Source organism: Cucurbita pepo, chromosome 16 (genome assembly GCF_057944985.1).
Source record: "Cucurbita pepo subsp. pepo isolate OVF chromosome 16, ASM5794498v1, whole genome shotgun sequence".
NCBI lineage: Eukaryota > Viridiplantae > Streptophyta > Magnoliopsida > Cucurbitales > Cucurbitaceae > Cucurbita > Cucurbita pepo.
In genome coordinates, this window is record NC_141813.1 from 5,458,555 (window position 1) to 5,482,345 (window position 23,791).

Here is a 23,791-nt window from a genome sequence, read left to right on the forward strand (position 1 = left end):
CAAAACATTCAAAACATTCAACTGCCCTATTATTGTCTATTCTGACTTCCATTGTCTGCCCAACGTTCACCTTCATCAGTTCATAGGATCGTTACCTTCTCTCTCCTATTATTTGTTTTAATATAAATGTGAGATATTGTGCAGTCCTAAAAAAATATGCCAAAAAAGAACGTGCCGGTAAGGTTGAGTTTCCATCCAACCCTTCCACGCCAAATTGGAGTTAATAAAGAGTACTCCAAAACTGCTTATAATTAACACCATATCAAGTCTCATTTTCGAGAGAAGAGGAAGATACAAATCTCTACTTAAAATGGGAGTTGAGATTCTCACATTGGAGAATAACTTTGGTTGTTTTTTCTTTTCTCACTATTAACTTTGTATTTATTAGAGATTGTATTAACAAATTGAGAATGACAACACTAAGTAACTGTTTAGATCTAAATAGTCATTGATATATTAATACGTAGCACATGGGTTTCATTATTATCTTTTTTTTATAAAAATAGAGTAAACACAAATAATTTGATTTTTCTACTTCAGTTATGTTACCTACAATATATTAATACGTATCTTTTTTTAAGGTTAAATTTCTTTCAAAATAATCTTTCTATGAACTCTATTAAAGTATGATGGAAATGTGTGAAGAAGAATGGTTGAATAATTGTACAAATGATCTAATAAATTAATTGATTTTATTGCGTTGAAACCCTATCAAATACAAAACTAAAAACAAAGACACAAATCATTTTCAAAATTTAGAGTTCATACATTTAAAGTTCATACAATTCTTAAAATAAGATACTATTATTCTTTTTAAAGTTCACACATTTATGACACACAATTCTTAAAATATTTGTGGCCCCATGGTCTAGTGGTTAGGACATTGGACTCTAAATCCAGTACCCGTGTTCAAAATCTTGGTAGGACCTTTTCTATATTTCATTACTTTAAAATTTCACGTACATAATAGATATAAAACTCAACTTTATATTTATTAAAGTAATTGATTTTAATGTGTAGAAACTCGGTTAGATATATATAAAGTAATTAATTTGACATATTATATATTGTTTAGAAATGATATAAACTTGAAAGTGTATGAAAATATTGTCTATTTTTTCAATTTCAGAAATTTATAAGACACAAATTTTATGAACATCTATGGTCCCATGGTCTATTGATACAAAGATGAAAGTAATGATACATTAGGAGATTGTCCCATGGTCTTCGCCTTAGCATTTCTCCCCTCGATTTCTTTATGAAACTTAAAGATGGTGATGTCTTAAAGCACATGGTCTTAATTTGAATTTGATCCTCGGTCTGCAACTTATTCAAGAAAGCAGAATTTTGTTTCCTTAGGCAACCTTATCTAAGACGTATTAACTCCCGATTTCTTCATTAAAAGCGCTCAACTTAATCTTCTAAAGCTAAAGAAAGGCTTCGATCCTTACTCCCAAATTTTAAACGAAAATAATTTTCTTCAAATGGACTTGCTCTGAGTCTTGTTAACCTACGTGGTCTTCTACGGAAGTATTCCTTGGAGGTTTGAAAATCGAACATGATAGGTTTCTTGACAAATTTGCATGTAGGCTCGTATTTAATTTTCGAGCATCAACTATCTTCCTTTAAAGACGGACCAAATTGAGAAGTTGTGTTTGAGGCACCTTCAACACTTTATTTCATCACCAAACTTGTGGATAGTCTCATTTAGAAGGTGCAAAAGCAGGTTTGAAGGAAAATGGTTGCCTATGGCTCTTAAATTTGGAAGAAATCCAAGAGTAAGAAACCCAAAATCTCAGAGGCTATAACAACTCACAGTTGAAGGCTCGACTTAGCTCGATTCTTTCTCTAAACGAAAGCTCCTACTTCAGGCTTTATAGAGAGGGCTTAAGTCGACGTTAAAAACTTCCAGATTGTCGTGAATTTGAGATTGAATTTTATAAAATTTATGCCAGACATATTTTCTCTGATTAGTGGGCAGCTGATCTCCATTTTAAATTTGGTCGTTGGATTCGATGAGTTGTGTCTCTTCTATAACATACTTAGAAGGCCATTTCAATATGTCATGATTCAAAGATTTTATACAAAGTTACAAGGCCATTGGAATATGTCCAGATTTAACCAAGATTTGGGGTGGTAAATGACCAACATACCCCTATAAGAATTCTAAAATGTTTTCAAGATTCCAAAAGACCTCAATTGTTAAATAAACTTTTTAAGAGACCCATTTATGACCTTAAGGGTAAGTATGCAAGATCACATGAGGAAATTAGAACGTGTTTGAGGTATGAACTCTAAGAAAAATGACGAAACAACCCCTAAAAACCTTTTATAAGAATCAAGGTTTGTTATGAATACCAAATGACAAGATGTGTATATGAAATTGTTCTAAGTATCTCAAGTTTTACTACATATAAGAACATTTATTATGCTTGTGCAATATCAGCCTTAAATGAAAGTTTTATTAAGTACCAAGAAATTTGAGGAAATAACATTTTTTTTTTTTTTATTTTGAGATGTTTATGCACAAATAGTAAGAGGAAGCTTTGAGGTTGTATGAGCAAAGTGGTCAATGATTGGATACTTTAGCAAGGTTTAGAGTTTGTGACTTAAAAGATAGAGTAATACATATAGACGAATCAAGTCATGATCTACTTAAAGGAAGAAACTAAATCACCGGGGAGAAATTAGGAAGGTTTGAATTAAGGTTGAATGTTATATCTAAGTTATTCCAACATTAATTCCTACACGCGATCTGAGCCTTGAATCTACTTGAACTTTTTTAGATTATGGCCCGGACAACTTGGTTAAGGTAGACCGAGCCATAGACACATGAGCTACTAAGTCAGGACTTCACACTCCTTAACATTTGTTTTAGAGAGCAATAGCTCTAGTCATTAAGAGGAAAGAATGGGCCCACCCAACGATATATTGAACATTAAGAGCTGATCCAGATAGTTATACATACATGTAGAAACAAGGGTTCCCTCAAGCATATGAACCAAGAAGGCAAGGTTAAAAGGTTTTCTCGGAGTTCGATATAGTTGTGTGAGTTAGAGTGATGTTGTTGGGCTCACTAATTTCCCATAGCTTAATTAATTTTTATGAATCAGATATTTAACTAGGTTTCAAGACTTGTTTTATAATAGTGTTCATATCGATTATAGGAGGCTAATCAGAGACAAAAAATATAACAAGATGAGCCCTTAAGCCAACTTGATACCTCTATATAAAGAGGGTGGATTGTGAGATCCCACAACAGCGGGAGAGGGGAACATTCTTTATATTATAAGAGTGTAAAAATTCATTCTTTATATTATAAGAGTGTAAAAATTTCTCTATGTGTTTTAAAAGCGTAAAGCTATCTCGAAACCCAAAGAAGACAATATCTGCTAGCGATGGACTTGGGCTATTACAATGTGCAAAGCCACGAGCACATGTCACCATACAACACATAATTATAGCCAAATGATGGTAAGGCCACTTACTTGGGTAACCTAAGCCGAAGCTACTACGACCATTTGACGTTAGCTTAATGCTGACCTCTAAATTTTAATTTTTCTTAAGAAGTCCAACAATCATAAATTAAAATTCTACTGTGGAAATTAACTCAACTACTTTTGCATAAAATAATTTAAACTTACTCATAAGTATATAGACTAACTAAACCTACCTGGGCATTAATAATATAAACTCGATTCTAAAACTTTAACTAGCCAAAACGTAGTCATACTAATTTAAGCTTTTGAAAAATTGAAAGAAGAAAGGGTCCGAGCGTATCAAACCCAAGCCTGATCAGCCAAAATATTGACATAGAGCCGTCAAAAAATGTATTCTTCGACTAACTTTAAACAATTCAAGTGGGCTTGTAAAATGAAGTGATGGACCTCCCTTTTACAGTGGGACAATACCATTAATTCTCTTAATAATATATTTTCATGATACGGGGTTACAACACTACGAACTTTAAATAATAATGTCTTAAAATTAGAAAGTTTTGAACTTTTATTATGCATAAAATAAACTCAATTGGCTTGATTAGGAGCTATAGATCTGCAATTTGCATAAAACCTTTGGCCCATTAGCTAAGTTTGTTAGAACGTCGCACTAATTAAGTGTGAAGGATGCAGGTTTGCCACTTGGACGGGTCAATTTCATTAATTCTCAATGATGTCTTTAATGATTCGGGGTTAAAGCACTACAAACTTTAAAAGATGATGACCTAAAGTTTTAAATTTATTATGCATAAAATTATGTAACCTAAACTCGATTGACTAGTTTAGGGGCTACTGCTCTTCAATGAGTATAAAACTTGTGGCCTATTAGCTTAGTTGGTCGTGTTAATAACACGAAGGTTGGATGGGCTAATTTCATAATGACTTAAATTTAGAGAGTTTTAAGTTTTATTATGCATTAAATTATGTAACCTAAACTCGATTGGCTAGATTAGGAGCTACGGCAGGTTTGACACTTGCATGATCAATTTCATTAATTCTCAATAATGATATATTTAATGATACTAGATTTAAAAGATAATCACTTATAGTTTTAAGTTTATTATGCATAAAATTATGTAAGCGAAACTCGATTGATTTGATGAGGAGCTACCGATCTACAATGTGCATAAAACCTATGGCCTATTAGCTTAGTTGGTTAGGTTGTTATGCTAATAACATGAAGGTTGTAGGTTCAACAATTACATAGGCCAAATTTTATTAATTTTTAATAATATCTTTTCATGATACGGGGTTAGAACACTACGAACTTTAAAGATAATGACTTGAAGTTTTAATTTTATTATGCATAAAATTATGTAACCTAAACTCGATTGACTAAATTAGGAGCTATTAATCTACAATGTGCATAAAACCTATGGCCTATTAGCTCAGTTGGTTAGAGCGTCGTGCTAATAACGCGAAGGTCGCAGGTTCGACACCTGCATGGGCCAATTTCATTAATTTTTAATAATATATTTTCATGATACGAGTTAAAACACTACGAACTTTAAAAGATAACGACTTTTTTAAGTTTATTATGCATGAAGTTATGTAAACAAAACTCGATTGACTGGATTACGAGCTAACGATCTATAATGTACATAAAACCTATGACCTATTAGCTCAGCTGGTTAGATTGTCGTGCTAATAATGTGAAGGTCGTAGGTTCAACAATTACATATTTTTAGGAACAAGGAGGTAAATGAACTGACTTTGAAGGCCATATTAACTGTAGTCAGGGGAGAAAATTAACTTGGGGGAGGGAAAGCGCGTCAGACAGCCTGAGGGACACGTGTTGACGATTGGGTGGAATAACGCGTCAAGCGCATTGTAAAGTGACACGGCTCCACTCGGTATGCACGACACGTGGTAGCTCTTCTGACCCACGCCCACGTCTAACCCAATTTGACTCAAAGGATGTTCGACCCGATCCGCATGGTGCCACGCTTCAATGTAAAGAATTTCACTTCCCAGCGCGCACCTCCAGTTTTGTACCCACGATTCATCAGCAGAAATTACCTTCCCATTCTCTAACCTTTCAGTCTCCATTTCTAAAAGCTTTCTTTTCTTTTTCAATGTCTACTTTCTCCTTCAAAAGGCTTCTCGTTCGACGATTTCAACGTCTGTAATTGAGACTTCTCCACAGATTTATCCACGACAGATTTTGGTTGTTGCTCTAAATCTCTGTTCTCCTTCTGATGATCTAGATGTTTCTTTGGCTCGTTCACTGATCGCGTGTTCAATCCAGATTCCTTCTTCAATTTTCTCCTCTCCGATATCGCGATTTTGCAAAATCCGCTGCATATCCCCTCATTTCCAATGGATTCCACCACCTCATAACTACCACCATCGTATTTTTCTGCATCGTGTTCTTTCGCTTTCCGATCTTCATTTTGAGCCATCAAGAGAAGACCTTCGTTTGTTGCGTCATCCAAGGCTAGGTTGATTGTTTCTTCCACCTTTTTATTGACTCGAGAATCTTTTGCAAAATGCCCCTCTGCCACAATTGTAACATTTGTCGGAGTTACAATCGTTCGCAAAGTGACTATATTTGTGACATTTATAGCACTGAATGTTGGAGTAAATTGATCGGCCACCTCTTCCTCGACTGCGTCCTCTTCCATGCCAATTTGCTTGGCTCGACTATCCCTTCTTCTTATAGTATCCTTCATGGCTGTTGCCTTGATCACCATGACCATTTTTACTATTTTCACGGCCACAACCTCTACCTTCAAAATTTTGAGAGTAGAGTACCTTTTCATCTTTGATTGACGCCTTGGTTTGAAGTGCTTGATCGAGTGTTTCCTACTTCTTCTTCTTACGTTGCTTGTGTTCTTCGAGAGAACCAGCTAGCTGGTCGACTATGAACGTCGCTAGGTCATTTGACTCTTCTATCGCGCATACAATATTCTCAAAGTTGTTGGTTAATGACCTTAAAATCTTCTCCAAAACCCGTGGCTCGGCTAACATTTTTCCATTTCGGTTGAGTTGGTTTACCACAGTCTGTACATGTATGATGTAGTCAGATACATTTTTTGACTCCTTTATCTTCATGTTCTCCAACTTGCCACAAAGAGTTTGGAGACGCACTTGCTTGACTCGGTCGATTCCTTTGAACATTTTTCCTAAAGTGTCCCACGCTTCTTTTGAAGTAGTTGCACTGGCAAACTTCTCAAAGCCCGACTCGTCAACGACTCAGAACAACATGTACAGTGCCCCCTTATCCTTTGATCGCACCTCTTTTGGTTCTTCTAACCCTTCTTCAACCACCTCCCATGCATCTTGAGAACCGAGAAGAGCTTTTATATGAATGCTCCAATTCTCGTAGTCTTCGATAGCCACGGTAGCAGCATTTGACCCGTCACATTCGCCATTGGCGTGATACTAATCTGTTAAAGAAAACTCACAAATTTGTGAAATAAATCTCACACACACTAATAATAGAAGGAGACAAAGAACACTCTGTTTATTTGAAAATACTTTTTCTATTGCTTCTCTATTTCTTTTCTTTTTTTTTTCTCTACCCTTTACCATTTTACAATAGATATAACAAATGTATTTCTAAGGTCTTTTACATCACGATGCAACTGTTTCCTGACCCATAAAAAGTCATTGTTCCTTTAAAGATTCTTGGCCTTTCATCTTCAACACTCTGGGCCTTTTCCTCTAAGACTGATTCTTGGATTCAAAACCCACTAAAATTTTCCATGGGGAATCCGATCCCTGCCACTTCCTTGCGATGAATCCCTTACCCTAATCCCCACACAAATAAATAGAGGATTTCGTGGAAATGGAGAATGAAATGGACAGTGGGGATGATGATAGGGAATGAACATCGCTACTTGTGGCCCCTGCACATGTCATGTTTTATGATTGTATGACATATAGTATGTTATGTATATGCTATGATATACGATATGTTGCATGCAAGTTATGCTATGATATCATATACACTATTGTAGGATTATGTTATGTCAGAACAATGTTATGGTTCGATGTTATTTGGTGCATGATCCTTCATGTATCATTTCATGTAAACTATGTTAATACGTACACTCTATGACTATGAGACATTAAAAATTATGTATTGTTAATTATTAAAAATATGAAATGAATCAAGTATTTATCTCTCATAGAAACACTATGCTAGGAATAGATTGGAGGTATGACTAGCGCAATGAATATATGTCATGCTTTAATGTTACGGGACCTCATGCATTTTGTATACCACGTGCATCGAGATACTTCTATATTATGTTTAGTACACCCTATGCCTATGTATTGTCAATCATGAACAATATGACAAGAATCAAGTATGTATGTCTCATAGGAACGTTATGTCGTGTTTTAATGTTAGTGATCTCATGCATTTTATATGGGAGGTGCATCGGGATACTTCCCCATTATGATCAGTACAGACACATACCTTACAATATTTATGTTCTTTATGATATTATGCGGGTCTTTTGCCTTCATGGTATTTGGTAGTGTGAGTGTGCACAAGCTCGACGAGGTAGACCTATAGAATACTCTTATACCAATCCACCTGGTGGTTAATGTACACATTCATGGCTCATGTGTAAGGAAGTACAACATATTCAACTCTGCTCGGATTGAAAAGCAAAGCCCAAGCCCACGCCACAATGTATTTATGAAAGGATAGGTCCCACTATATTACATGTGATTCATATTCCGATGCTAACAGTGGGATTACTTACTGAGTAGTTATTAAAGTACTCAAACCACATGTTATTCTTATTTTAAAGTAAAGGTAAGATACACATTTACGGATGACAACATTGCATTGAAGGCCAAGGAACCAAAGTTAGGGTGCATTCATGTTATATTTATTGATCCTTAGATTAGATGAGGGCATTGTTTTATTTTTATTTAAACTAATGTTATCTATTTTATCGAAATCTAAGGAGCAGGCTCGCAACATGTCCTCTAAAACCTGGTTCAGCCTTTCGGTCTGTCCGTCCGTTTGAGGATGGAATGCTGTACTGAACCTCAACTGAGTTCCTAGTGCCTTCTGAAGACTCCTCCAGAACTGAGAGGTGAACCTGGTGTCCCGGTCTGATACTATGGACACTGGTACCCCGTGCAGGCGTACTATCTCCTTGATATATCACTGAGCCCACCGATCCACTCGATATGTGGATTTTCCTGGAATGAAGTGGGCTGTCTTAGTCAGTCTGTCTACAGTTACCCAGATGACGTTGAAACCCTACTTTGTCTTTGGCAAACCCGAAACGAAATCCATACAGACTACTTCCCATTTCCACTGAGGGACGCTCAGGGGCTGTAGCAATCTTGCTGGGCGCTGCCTCGGGGCCTTCACCTGCTGGCAGGTCAAGCAACAGCTTACGAAATCCGTTATGTCCCTCTTCATTCAGGACAACCAGTAAAACCTTTTTAGATCCTGATACATCTTCGTATTTCCAGGGTGGAACACATAAGATGTATCATGGGCTTCGGTCATAATATCTTTTAAGATTCCCTCGTCTCGGGGAACGCACAGGCGGTTTTGCCATAGCAGACCCCCGTCTGAGGAGATAGAATACCCTACTGGCCTCTCTGTCTCAGTCTGACTCCACACTTTACCGAGGTGTTCATCAGACCTCTGAGCGTCGATAACTTTCTTTCGTAGGGTGGGCTGTATCGTTAACTGTGCCATCTGAACATTACCACCTTTAACCACCACGTCTATCCCAGCCCTCTTTATCTCATCTTGTAGTTTTTCCTGTGTGGTGATCATCGCAGAAGTATGCACAGCCTTCCTACTCAATGCATCAACTACCACGTTGGCTTTGCCTGGATGGAACAAGATCTCTATGTCATAATCCTTTACCAGTTCCAACCATCGCCTTTGTCTCATATTGAGCTCTTTCTGCGTGAATAAGTACTTGAGGCTCTTATGATCAGTGAAGACTTGTACTTTTTCCCCATACAGGTAGTGCCACCACGTTTATAGAGCAAATACTACCACTGCTAACTTGAGATCATGCGTGGGGTAGTTTAGTTCATATTCTTTCAATTGTCGAGAAGCATACGCTATCACCTTACCTTTCTGCATGAGCACAAAACCCAAGCCTTTCCCTGATGCATCACTGTACACCACGAGATTACCTGACCCGTCTGGAACTGTAAGGACTGGTGCAGTTACCAACCTCTTCTTGAGTTCCTGGAAACTCTGTTAGCAAGCTGGAGTCCAAGCAAAGGGCTTGCCCTTCTTAGTTAGCCGAGTCAGCGCTGAGGAAATTTTGGAGAAATCCTGAACAAACCTTCTGTAATAACCAGCTAGCCCAAGAAAACTCCTCACCTCTATGACTGTGGTCCGCTATGGCCACCTCATCACTGCTTCTATCTTAGCTGGGTCCATTGTAATCCCCTTGCTTGACACCACGTAACCCAGAAATGCAACTTCAGACAACCAAAACTCACACTTAGAGAACTTGGCATACAACTGCTGGGCTCTCAGTATTGTCAAGACTTTCATGAGGTGTATTTCAAGATCTGCCTCTGACTTGGAGTATACCAGAATGTCGTCGATGAACACTATGACAAAGGTATCTAAGAATTCCTTAAACACCCTGTTCATTAGTTCCATGAAAACGGCTGGTGCATTGGTAAGGCCAAAGGACATAACGAGGAACTCGTAATGTCCATAACGACTTCTGAATGCTGTCTTGGGTATATCCCCTTCTCTGACCCTCAACTAATGATACCCCGACCTTAGGTCGATTTTCGAGAAGACTGTTGCTCCCTATAGCTGATCAAACAAGTCGTCAATTCTCTGGAGAGGGTATTTATTCTTTATAGTGACCTTGTTTAATTCCCTGAAATCAATACACAACCGCATGGACCCGTCCTTCTTCTTGACAAACAGAACAGAGGCTCCCCAAGGTGATACACTAGGTCGGATGAAACCCTTATCCAACAACTCCTGTAACTGTTCCTTCAATTCCCTGAGTTCTGCAGGTGCCAACCTGTAAGGTGCCTTGGAGATCAACACCGTTCCTGGTTCTAAATCAATCCCAAAATCGACTTCCCTAGCTGGGGGCAAACCTGGCAGATCCTTCGGAAAGACATCTACGAACTCCCTGACGATGTGTACCGATGAGGTTTTTTGTTTGTTACTATTATCTAAGGTCACGCTGGCTAGAAATGCACTTGCGCCACTACGAATCAACTTCTTAGCCCTTAGCGAGGTTTTGACGCTCGGGACACCTTTGGAAGTGGCTCCCTTGTAGGTAAAGCTTTCCCCTGACGGGAGCCTGAGAGTCATTATTCGAGTCTCGCAATCTATCAAAACGTGATTCTCACCTAGCCAATCCATACTCAAGATGACATCGAAGTCTTGCATGCTTAACACTATCAGTGTAGCTTCGATGACACGCCCTGCTATTGTTACTCCACCTCCCTTAACCCTATGGGTAGCTAGCAACAGCTCGTGAGTAGGGGTAGACACTGATAGGGTAATTTCTAAAAGTTCTTTCTCTAGATGTGCTAGCTCTACAAACTCTTTAGATACGAATGAATGTGTCGAACCCGAATGAAACAACACTAATGCAAGATGACAAAATATAGGTAGCGTACCTGTGACAACTGCGTCAGGCTGGTCAGCTTGCCTGGCTGTTGTTGCATGGGCTACAGCTTGCCCCTGCTGATGTTGGCCAGCTTGGCCCCTCTGATGCTGTACTGCAGGCAGGTTGACACGTTGATCGTTTCTCTGAGGGCAATCCACTGCAAAGTGCCCTACCTGACCGCATCTGTAGCAGGCGCCAGTTCCTGCTCTGCATTCCCCCGTGTGAGGATGCCGACAATTAGGACACAAGGTCATGTTTTCGTACCGGGGCTCTCCTTCGCCTATCAGTGCGGCCACAGGATGGTCTGCCAGTTCTAGGGTGGCTAGGGTATGTCCCCTTTCCATGGGCTGCAGTGTGGGATGATTGTGCTATTCCCAACTGTAGCTTGTCGATACGGGGCGAGTCGAGTAGGGTCGCCACTTGAAGGGCTTTCGTATAGACAAAGGATGACTGGGATGCCACATTCCCCCTTAGTTCTTCCCTCAGGCCAGCGATAAATCGTTCGCCCTTCAACTCCTCAGAACTAACATAGGCTGGAGAAAACCTTGCCAGCCTATTGAACTCCAAGTCATAATCCTCCACTGATCTATCTCCCTGTTTCAATGCGAGGAACGCTGCCTGCATTTTCACTCTGGCAGTGATTGGGTAGTATTTATGGAGGTATGCGTCTTTAAACTGACACCATGTAATAAACTCTCCTTGTGGTACTATGGTTTTCTAAGCACCTCTCCACCAGAAGTGTGCTTCTCCTTTCAGCATATATGTCCCACAATGGACTTCATACTTTGGTGGGCAGTTCATAAAATGGAAGGCCGTTTCTATGGCCTCTAGCCAGTTCTCAGCGGCAATGGGATCCATCTTGCCTCCGTCAAAGGAAGGCGGTTTATGCCTCTGGAAACCTCTTAAGTAGCGGGACTCCACAGTCATAGTCCCTGAATCCTTGCCCCCTTGTCCTGTTGACTGATTAGACATCATGGTTTGAATCATCTGGTTCGTCAGAGCCTGATTTTCCATTGACGTCATCATGAACGTCTGAAACATCTCAGCTGAGGGCATGGCTAATGGCTGGTTTAGCGGGACTGCTGTACACGGGGTTGGATCCGATGGGGCCTCTTCAGAGAAGGGAGTAGCAGGGGGTGTATCAAGCAGTCTGCGGGCCTTGGCCTTCATTCGGCGTCTTTTTTATCTTGATGGCTGTGGTACTGTCCCCTCGGTAGTTTGGGGCATATCCCCAACCTCCTCCTGAAATCAGGTTGTTCCTCTTCAGGTGTTGGAATCGAGGTGTCCTGGACTTTCTCTCTTCTTCCCCTTCTAGGTCCTTGCCCTACATACGGTTCGCGTCTCTTTGGTGCCATTATCTACCACAATTGAAAAAGGAACTATGGTCACAATTCATTCATAGCACATCTCCTAGGTAATGTGCGATATAATGCCATAGTCGGTCATGGTATACTCTATAAATACTAACTTAGCCTTTGTCTCTATGTTTCTGTCACATGAGAACGTCTGGTCGTGAGCGGCATGTGATTGACGAGCGAAGTCACAGAGGACACGACTCTCTATCCTAACTGTCTACAGGACCTATAACCTGACTGCTCTGATATCAAATTTGTCACAGCCCAATATTTTACTACGGACCGTGACTAACGACACGACACAAATGCACAAAGAGATTTAAATATGAAATAAAGAAAATCATCAAATTCCAATAAAGTTTTTCGAACGACAAACAAAGAACACAAGACCGTTTGGAAAATAAATTTCAAAAGAATGCAAATATAAAAATAAAGACTAAGACTGGACTGACGCCCCGGGACAACCCATTCCTCTATTAACCTTCACGGCTGATCACGCCCACTCTTGACCAACGCCTCGCGCCCCTGAAAAAAAAAGGAAAACATAGCAAGGATGAGTGTAAAGATTATACTCAGTAAGCCACCTACTTGTAGGCTCTCTTCGCATCTTAATTTAACAAGTTGCCACGGTTTCCAATTTCGGTTCTAGGACATCTGGTCCTAATCTTGGTCCCTTGGGGCTTGCCCCTTGGGTTTCACTAGTTCTTCATTCTTTCATTAAACGCCTAGAGGTTCTTTATGCCAAACTAATATGGTCGGTATCTCTCTATGAGGTGCTATCTCTACATGGCTATCTGGGACTACATGGTACCTAGCCTAGGGGTGTGCTGAGTACCCCTACGCCCATCTAGTCCCCCTATGGGGGGCGCGACCCAACCCGTTCCCATGCAGCTAATGGGCTATACAACGTGGGGACACATTTCCCATGCGAAATGGCTAAGAGCAGTAAGGACTGATCAGGGACCCCTTGGTCCTCCCACGAAGCTATAGATACCGTTCACATGCTAGCAATCTATGAACACTCCGGGTACCTTCTTGCCATTGTAAACCGCTAAGTTTCTAGAGAAAAATTATGTCTGACTAGAGCGGCATATCGCTCCTAACAGAAATTCCCTAATCTTATCATAGTAATGGGCCCTAGCAATTAACAGAGGGTGCATGCAATCTTCTTCTAACATCATAGTATGTAATTCATGCAAACTAGGCATACCGGCTCAACGGGGCGATGACCTCCATCCAGCACCCAGAAAACGAAGTTCGCGCTCAATGGGGCGAATTCGTCCATCAAGCACCCGAAACCCGGCATACACAATTCTAACATAAATTAACGCATGCCCACATACAGCGGAAGCTTAAAACATACAGCAACACTCATGTAATTTACCCAATATAAACACAATAGTTAATCTGACTAATAGTTTACATGGAGAGCTAATCTGAAGTAGGACTACTAGCATCCATGCAATCCGAGCGAATCCTACAAGTATTTCTTCCTAAATACCGGGTGGTGACTTACCTGGTTGACGCATGCCCTTTTGCTAGCGTTTCTTTGCCCGTGAGGTGTCCAAAAATACTGATTTCTTTAAATTAGGTCCCTATTCACATAAAAACAGTATTAGAACTGAAACCGGGACAAAAATTGGGCAAACAGAAAACAACTGAGCCAAATTGGCCGTTCCACGCGCGCTGGGAGTGCGTAGCCACGCGCACGGGAAGGCGCCAGTCGCAGGCTGCACAACCGCCTGCCACGCGCGCTCGCTTACACGGAGTTGCGGTCGGCCGGCCCGACCCGGTCCGGTCCGGTCGATTCGGCTCACGTTGCGGTTCGGCCCGACTTGCAGGCGACACGTGTCGACGCATCGCTGGAGCTGCGTTGCTCCAGCCGATGGTCGACGCGTGTCCGGCGCCCGTCGCAGTCCTCCACCGCTCGCCGGCCGTTATTTTTTTTCTTTCTCTTTCTTCTTTCTTCTCTGTCCTCTGAAAACCAAAACCCAGTCTGTTTTTTCCAATTTTCATATCTTTCGATCCGTAGATCTGATCGATATGATTCCTTCGGCAAAGTTCTAGATCGTGTTACAGGCTACGTCCTAGTATTTTTTCTATAATTTTTTCTTAACTATCGGATGATTTAAGAACGTCGGAAGTTCGCTCACCGTTCTCGGATGACTCTCGGATCTCCGCCTTTGGGTTGAGGTCTCGGCCAAACTTCTTCACAGACCAGGCGTGAGTTGTTCCTAGGTGAAGATTTCAACATTTTAGGATCGATTCACGTAGGGGAAAACTCATATCTGAGCAATGTCGTTCAGAAACCTTACCTCGCGAAATGTTATTAGGTTTTGACGGAGCGTTGGCCTTGCTAGCCTCTCAATCCTTGCACGAGTCTCGTCTGGAGATGGATTCCGGCGGTGGTCCGTTAATCTTCCCAGCTGACTCCTCTCTGATTTCTCTCTAACTCCTTCTTTCTTTTGCAGGGAATCTGACGGGGTTCTCCTTGGACCCCTATTAGGGCTGGAGGGGCAAAATGACCTTTTTGCCCCTCAGTTGACTTAGCCCCCCGCTTTTTCTTTTTCTTTTTCTTTTTCTTTTTTTTTTTTCTTTTTTTTTTTTTTTTTGGCGTTACACTATCAAATACAGAACTAAAAACAAAGACACAAATCATTTATAAAATTTAGTGATCTATAAGAAACAAATAAGATACTATTATTCTTTTTAAAGTTCATATATTTATGACACACAAATCTTTAAAAATTTGTGGTCCCATGGTCTAGTGGTTAGGACATTGGACTTTGAATCCAGTAACCCGAGTTCAAATCTCACTTAAAATTCACATACATAATAGATAAAAGTTAGGACTTGTACTATACATATAAACTTGGAAGTGTATAAAAATATTATCTATTTTTTCAATTTCAAAAAGATGAAAGTATGGTGATGTCTTAAAGCGCGGTCTTAATTTTGGAATTTGATCCTCCGTCTGCAACTTATTCGAGAAAGCAGAATTAACTCTCGATCCTCCTTAGGCATCATTATCTAAGACGTATTAACTCTCGATTTCTTCATTAAAAGCACTCAACTTAATCTTCTGAAGCCAAAGATAGGGTCAATTTTGAAGAAAATGGATTGTAAGTAAGACTTCGATCCTTACTCCCAAATTTTAAACGAAAATAATTTTCTTTAATTGGACTTGCTCTGAGTCTTGTTAACCTTCGTGGTCTTCTACGGAAATATTCCTTGGAGGTTCGAAAATCAAACATGATAGGTTTCTTGAAAAATTTGCATGTAGCCTCTGATTTAATTTTCAAGCTTCAACCATCTTCCTTTAAAGATGGACCAAATTGAGAAGTTGTGTTTGAGGCACCTTCAACACTTTATTTCATCACCAAACTTGTGGGTAGTCTCATTTAGAAGGTGCAAAAGCAGGTTTGAAGGAAAATGGTTGACTATGGCTATCAAATTTGGAAGAAATCCTGCGAGTAAGAAACCCAAAATCTCAGAGGCTATAACAACTCACAGTTGAAGGCTCGACTTAGCTCGATTCTTGCTCCAAATGAAAGCTCCTACTTCAGGCTTTATAGAGAGACCTTAAATCGACGTTAAAAACTTCTAGATTTTCATGAATTCGAGATTGAATTTTATAAAATTTATGCCAAACAGATTTTCTCTAATTAGAGGGCAACTCATATCCAATTTAAATTTGGTTGTTGGATTCGATGAGTTGCTTTCTTCTATAACATACTTAGAAGTCCATTTGAATATGTCATGATTCAAAGATTTTATACAAAGTTACAAGGCCATTGGAATATGTCTAGATTTAACCAAGATTTGGGGTGGTAAATGACCAACATACCCCTATAAGAATTCTAAAATGTTTTCAAGATTCCAAAAGTCATCAATGTTAAATAAACTTTTTAAGAGACCCATGTATGACCTTAAGGGTAAGTATGCAAGATCACATGAGGAAATTAGAACGTGTTTGAGGTATGAACTCTAAGAAAAATGACGAAACAACCCCTAAAAACCTTTTATAAGAATCAAGGTTTGTTATGAATACCAAATGACAAGATGTGTATATGAAACTATTCTTAAGTATCTCAAGTTTTACTACATATAAGAACATTTATTATGCTTATGCAATATCCGTCTTAGATGAGAGTTTTATTAAATCACTCCTTAGTGTTACAAAGAAATTGGAGGAAATAACACTTTTTTTTTTCTAAGATGTTTATGCACAAATAGTAAGAGGAAGCTTTGAGGTTGTATGAGCAAAGTGGTCAATGATTGGATACTTTAGCAAGATTTGGAGTCTGCGACCTAAAAGATAAAGTAATACATATAAACTAATCAAGTCATGATCTAGTTAAAGGAAGAAACCAAATCACCTGGAAGAAATTGGGAAGGTTTGAAATAAGGTTGAATGTTATATCTAAGTTATTCCAACATTAACACCAACACGAGATCTGAGCCTTGAATCTACTTGAAATTTTTTAGATTATGGCCAGGACAACATGACAGAGTTAAGGTGGACCGGGCCATAGACACATGAGCTACTAAGTCAGGACTTCACACTCCTTAACATTTGTTTTAGAGAGCAATAGCTCTAGTCATTAAGAGGAAAGAATTGGCCCACACGACGATATATTAAACATTATGAGCTGATCCAGATAGTTATTAAAAAGAAAATAAAAACATGCATACATGTAGAAACAAGGGTTCCCTCAAGCATATGAACCAAGAAGGCAAGGTTAAGACGTTTTCTCGGAGTTTGACATAGTTGTGTGAGTTAGAGTGATGTTGTTGGGCTCACTAATTTCCCATAGCTTAATTAATTTTTATGAATCAGATATTTAACTAGGTTTCAAGACTTGTTTTATAATAGTGTTCATATCGATTATAGGAGGCTAATCAGAGACAAAAAATATAACAAGATGAGCCCTTAAGCCAACTTGATACCTCTATATAAAGAGGGTAGATTGTGAGATCCCACAACAGTTGGATAGTGGAACATTCTTTATAAGGGTGTGAAAATTTCTCTATGCGTTTTATAAACGTAAGGTAATCCAGAAAATCCAAAGAAGACAATATCTGCTAGCGATTGGCTTGAGCTATTACAATGTGCAAAGCCACGACCACATGTCATCATACAACACACAATTATAAAAAATGATGGTAAGTCCACTTACTTGATTAGCCTAAGCCGAAGCTACTATGACCATTTAACGTTAGCTTAATGCTGGCCTCTAAATTTTTATTTTGCCTAAGAAGTCCAACAATAATAAATTAAAATTCTACTATTGAAATTAACTTACCCATAAAATAATTTAAACTTACTCATAAGTATATAAACTAACTAAACCTACCTGTGCATTAATAATATAAACTCGATTCTAAAAATTTAACTAGCCAAAAGGTAGTCATACTAATTTAAGCTTCTGAAAAATTGAAAAAAGAAAGGGTTCGAGCGTATCAAACTCAAACGGGATCATGCAAAATATTGACCTAGAGCCGTCAAAAAATGTATTCTTCGACTGACTTTAATCCGTTCAATTGGGCTTATAAAATGAAGTGATGAACCTCCCTTTTACCGTTGGACAATATCATTAATTCTCTTAATAATATCTTTTCATGATACGGGGTTACAACACTACGAACTTTAAAGATAATGTCTTAAAATTGGAAAGTTTTGAAGTTTTATTATGCATAAAATTACGTAACCTAAACTCGATTGGCTACATTAGGAGCTATTGATCTGCAATTTGCATAAATCCTTTGTTCCATTATGTAAGTTTGTTAGAACGTCGCGCTGATTAAGTGCGAAGGTGGCAAGTTTGCCACTTGGATGGGTCAATTTCCTTAATTCTCAATGATATCTTTAATGATACGGGGTTAAAGCACTACAAACTTTAAAAGATAACAACCTAAAGTTTTAAGTTTATTACGCATAAAATTATGTAACCTAAACTCGATTGACTGGTTTAGGGGCTACTCTCTGCAAAGAGCATAAAACTTGTGGCCTATTAGATTAGTTGGTTAGAACGTCGTGTTAATAACACTAATGACTAAAAATTAAAGAGTTCGTTTTATTATGCATTAAATTATGTAACCTAAACTCGATTGGCTAGATTAGGAGCTAGGCATGTTTGACACTTGCATGGTCAATTTCATTAATTCTCGATAATGATATTAGATTTAAAAGATAATCACTTATAGTTTTAAGTTTATTATGCATAAAATTATGTAAGCGAAACTCGATTGACTAAATGAGAGCTACCGATCTACAATGTGCATAAAGCCTATGGCCGACAAGAAAGTCTTTTACGGGAGGAAGTTCGAATCAATACCTATATTTTGCTCTCTTTCCTGGTTCAGGCATTAGAGCTAGAAGAAGAAGCCACATGAGGACTATTAGCTCAGTTGGTTGTGAAGGTCATTGGTTTGACACCTGCATGGGCCAATTTCATTTCTTCTTAATAATATCTTTTCATGATACGGGGTTACAACATTACGAACTTTAAAGATAATGACTACATTATGTAACCTAAACTCGATTGACTACATTAGGATCTATCGATCTACAATGTGCATAAAACCTACATTAGGAGCTACCGTGATATGTTCTTCTATGAACGATGTTTCAGGAACAAGAATGAGGTAAATGAGGAGAGTCGTGATATGTTCTTCTATGAACGATATGAAGGATGAAATTTGAGGATTTCTGAGAGTCCTTTCAGGAACAAGAAGAAGGTAAATGAGGAGAGTCGTGATATGTTCTTCTATGAACGATGAAATTTGAGGATTTCTGAGAGTGATATGTTCTGTAAATGAGGATTTCAAGAATTTTTGGGAGTCCAAGGAACAAGAAGGAGGTAAATGAGGATTTGGGAGTCCTTTAAGGAGGATTTGAGTCGTGATATGTTCTTCTATGAATGGGTAAATGAGGATTTGGGAGTCCTTTAAGGAGGATTTGAGTCGTTATATGTTCTTGTATGAACGATGAAATTTGAGGATTTCTGAGAGTCCTTTCAGGAACAAGTTATTTTGTGAACGGGTAAATGAGGCACAACCTATGACCTATTAGCTCAATTGGTTAGAGCGTCGTGTTAATAACGCGAAGGTTGTAGGTTCGACACCTGTATGGGCCAATTTCATTAATTTCTAATAAAATCTTTTCATGATATGAGTTAAAACACTACGAACTTTAAAACACGCGAAGGTTGTATGTAAACGAAACTCGATTGGCAGGTACTCGATTGGCAGGTTTAGGAGCCAACGATCTATAAGGTGCATAAAACCTATGCCCTATTAGTTTCGTTGGTTAATTTTCGTGTTAATAACGTGAAGGTCGTAGGTTCGACAATTACATGGGCCAAATTTCATTAATTTTTAATAATATCTTTTCAAGATACGGGGTTATAACACTACGACTTTAAACCGACGTGACCTGCGAGGTAACCTTTCACAATTTTTCTTTAGATCTGAGCTGTGATATGTTCTTCTATGAAGGAGAAGGATGAAATTTTAGGATTTCTGAGTGTCCTTTCATAAACAAGAAGTAGATAAATGAGGAGAGTCGTGATATGTTCTTCTATGAACTGATATGAAGGATAGAATTTGAGGATTTCTGAGAGTCCTTTCAGGAACAAGAAGGAGGTAAATGAGGAGAGTCGTGATATGTTCTTCTATGAACGATATGAAGGATGAAATTTGAGGATTTTTTAGGGTCCTTTCAGGATAAAGGAGGTAAATGAGGAGAGTCGTGATATGTTCTGTAAATGAGGATTTCAAGAATTTCTGGACGTCCAAGAAACAAGAAGGAGGTAAATGAGGATTTGGGAGTCCTTTAAGGAGGATTTGAGTCGTGATATGTTCTTCTATGAACGGGTAAATGAGGATTTGGGAGTTCTTTAAGGAGGATTTAAGTCGTGATATGTTCTTGTATGAACGATGAAATTTGAGGATTTCTGAGAGTCCTTTCAGGAACAAGTTATTTTGTGAACGGGTAAATGAGGCACAACCTATGGCCTATTAGCTCAATTGGTTAGAGCGTCGTGTTAATAATGCAAAGGTCGTAGGTTCAACACATGTATGGGCCAATTTCATTAATTTCTAATAAATTCTTTTCATGATACTATGCCCTATTAGTTCCGTTGGTTAATTGTCGTGTTAATAACGTGAAGGTCGTAGGTTCAACAATTACATAGGTCAAATTTCATTAATTTTTAATAATATTTTTTCAAGATACGGGGTTATAACACTACGACTTTAAACCGACGTGACCTGCGAGGTAACCTTTCACAATTTTTCTTTAGATCTAAGCCGTGATATGTTCTTCTATGAAGGAGAAGGATGAAATTTTAGGATTTCTGAGAGTCCTTTCAGGAACAAGAAGGAGGTAAATGAGGAGACTCGTGATATGTTCTTCTATGAACGATATGAAGGATGAAATTTGAGAATTTCTGAGAGTCCTTTCAGGAACAAGAAGGAGGTAAATGAGGAGAGTCGTGATATGTTCTTCTATGAACGATGAAATGAGGATTTCCTAGAGTGATATGTTCTGTAAATGAGGATTTCAAGAATTTTTGGGAGTCCAAGGAATAAGGAGGTAAATGAGGATTTGGGAGTCCTTTAAGGAGGATTTGAGTCATGTTGTGATATGTTCTTCTCTAAACGATGAAATTTGAGGATTTCTGAGAGTCCTTTCAGGAACAAGTTCTTTTACGAACGGCTAAATGAGGATTTGGGAGTCCTTTAAGGAGGATTTGAGTCGTGTCGTGATATGTTCTTCTATGAATGTTGAAATTTGAGGATTTCCGAGAGTTCTTTTAGGAACAAGTTCTTCTATGAACGGGTAAAGGAAGATTTGGGAGTCCTTTAAGGAGGATTTGAGTCGTGATATGTTCTTCTATGAACGATGAAATTTGAGAATTTCTAAGAGTCTGTTCAGAAACAAGGAGGTAAATGAGGATTTGAGTCCTATGAGGATTTGGGAGTCCATTCAGGAGGATTTGAGTCTGATATGTTCTTCTATGAACTATGAAATTTGAGGATTTCTAGGAGTCCTTTCAGTTACAAGAAGGAGGTAAATGAGGATTTGAGTCCTATGAGGATTTGGGAGTCCTTTCAGGAGCATTTAAGTCGTGATATGTTCTTCTATGAACGATGGCATTTGAGGATTTTGAGAGTCCTTTCAGGAACAAGAAGGAGGTAAATGAAGATTTGAGTTCTGAATTTGAATCCTTTGAGGAACAAGGAGGTAAATGAGGATTTCAAGAAAAGGAGGTAAATGAGGATTTGAGTCCTTTCAGGAACAAGAAGGAGGTAAATGAGGATTCCAAGAATTTCTGGGAGAACTTATGGAGTCCAAGGAACAAGAAGGAGGTAAATGAGGATTTGGGAGTCCTTTCAGGAACCAGAATTTCTTGGAGTCCTTTCAGGAACAAGAAGGTAAATGAGTTTTTTAGTGCTTTCAGGAACAAGAAGGTAAATGAGGATTTGAGTCCTTTCCGGAACAAGGAGGAGGTAAATGAGGATTTCTGAGATTGAGTCTTTTCAGGAACAACAAGTAGGTAAATGTGGATTTCAAGAATTTATGGGAGTCATTTCAGGAACAAGAATTTCTTGGAGTTCTTTCCGGAACAAGAAGGAGGTAAATGAGGATTTAAGTTTCTTGGAGTTCTTTTCGGAACAAGAAGGAGGTAAATGAGGATTTAAGTCCTTTCAGGAACAAGAAAGAGGTAAATGAGAATTTTTGGATGAAATGTTAAGTGAGGATTTCTAAGAGTTCTTTTAGGAACAAGAAGGAGGTAAATGAGGATTTCTGGGAGTTCTTTCACGAACAGAATTTCTGGGAACCATTTCAGGAACAAGGAGGTAAATGAGAATTTCTGAGAGTCCTTTAAGGAACAAGGAGGCAAATGAGAATTTCTGGGAGTCCGTTCAGGAACAAGGAGGTAAATGAGGATTTAAGGGATGAAATTTGAGGATTTCTTAGAGGCCTTTCAGGAACAAGAAGGAGGTAAATTGAGTCCTTTCAGGAACAACAAGGAGGTAAACGAGGATTTTTGGGATGAAATTTGAGGTGAGGATTTCTAAGAGTCCTTTTAGGAACAAGAAGGAGGTAAATAAGGATTTCTTGGAGTCTTTCAGGAACAAGGAGGAGTTAAATGAGGATTTTTGGGATGAAATTTGAGGATTTCTAATAGTTTTTTCAGGAATAATTTCTGGGATGAAATTTGAGGTGGGGATAATTTAGAGTTTTCAAGAACAAGAAGGAGGTAAATGAGGATTTATGGGAGTCCTTCCAGGAACAAAAAGGAGGTAAATGAGGATTTCTGAGAGTCCTTCCAGGGACAAGAAAGAGGTAAATGAGGATTTCTGGGAGTAAGAAGGAGGTAAATGAGAATTTCTGGGATGAAATTTGAGGATTTTTTAGAGTCCTTTCCAGAACAAGGAGGTAAATGAGGATTTCTGGGATGAAATTTGACGATTTCTGAGAGTTCTTTCGGGAACAAGAATGAGGTAAATGAGGATTTCTGGGAGTCTTTCCGGGAACAGGAAGGAGGTAAATGACTTTCACAATTTTTCTTTAGATCTGAGCCGTTCGAAGGAGGTAAATGACTTTCACAATTTTTCTTTAGATCTAAACCGTTCGATATGTTCTTCTATGAAGGGGCAAATTCAAGTCCTTTCAGGATGTTCTTCTATGATGGGGAAAATTCAAGTCCTTTCAGGAACAAGAAGGAGGTAAATGACTTTAACAATTTTTCTTTAGATCTGAGCTATTCGATATGTTCTTCTATGAAGGATGAAATTTAAAAGATTTTTGAGAGTCCTTTCAGGAACAAGAAGGAGGTAAATGAACTGACTTTGAAGGCCAGATTTAATATTGCGATGTCAGTAGAGAAAATTTTCCAGCAAGCCACATGTCAACTTGCGGGAGGGAAAGCGCATCAGACAACCAGCAAGCCGCGTGTCAGACAGCCTGAGGGACACGTATTGACAATTGGGTGGAATAACGCGTCAGGCACGTTGTAAAGTGACGCGTATCCACTCGATATGCGACACGCGGTAGCTCTTCCGACCCATGCCCACGTCTAACCCGCGGTAGCTCTTCCGACCCATGCCCACGTCTAACCCAGTTTCACTCGAAGGATGTTCGACCCAATCCGCATGGTGCCACGCTTCAATGTAAAGAATTTCACTTCCTAGCGCGCACCTCCGGTTTTGAACCCACGACTCATCAGCAACTGACCTCTCTCTCTCCACACCTTCAATTCTCTTGAGAAGCTCAGAAATTACCTTCCCATTCTCTTCCTTCTTCTATTTGAGATAGAAAGAACTCTCACTCAGTTCC

General features: G+C 38.9%; 1 protein-coding gene and 1 non-coding gene across 2 annotated transcripts; one reads left to right on the plus strand and one right to left on the minus strand.

The window, feature by feature from the left end:
- Positions 1 to 4,874: 4,874 nt before the first annotated feature.
- TRNAI-AAU (transfer RNA isoleucine (anticodon AAU)) lies at positions 4,875 to 4,948 on the plus strand. Its single transcript has one exon. It is a non-coding gene; the product is annotated as a tRNA-Ile (tRNA).
- Positions 4,949 to 8,407: 3,459 nt separating this feature from the next.
- On the minus strand, positions 8,408 to 11,710 carry LOC147788803 (uncharacterized). The gene is made up of 8 exons (XM_087118475.1): positions 11,351 to 11,710; positions 11,097 to 11,259; positions 10,324 to 11,021; positions 9,856 to 10,215; positions 9,484 to 9,690; positions 9,039 to 9,387; positions 8,745 to 8,919; positions 8,408 to 8,663 (listed from the first exon to the last, which is right to left on the minus strand). Exons 1-8 carry the CDS (start codon positions 11,708 to 11,710, stop codon positions 8,408 to 8,410), a joined length of 2,568 nt encoding a protein of 855 aa, XP_086974601.1.
- Positions 11,711 to 23,791: the final 12,081 nt, after the last annotated feature.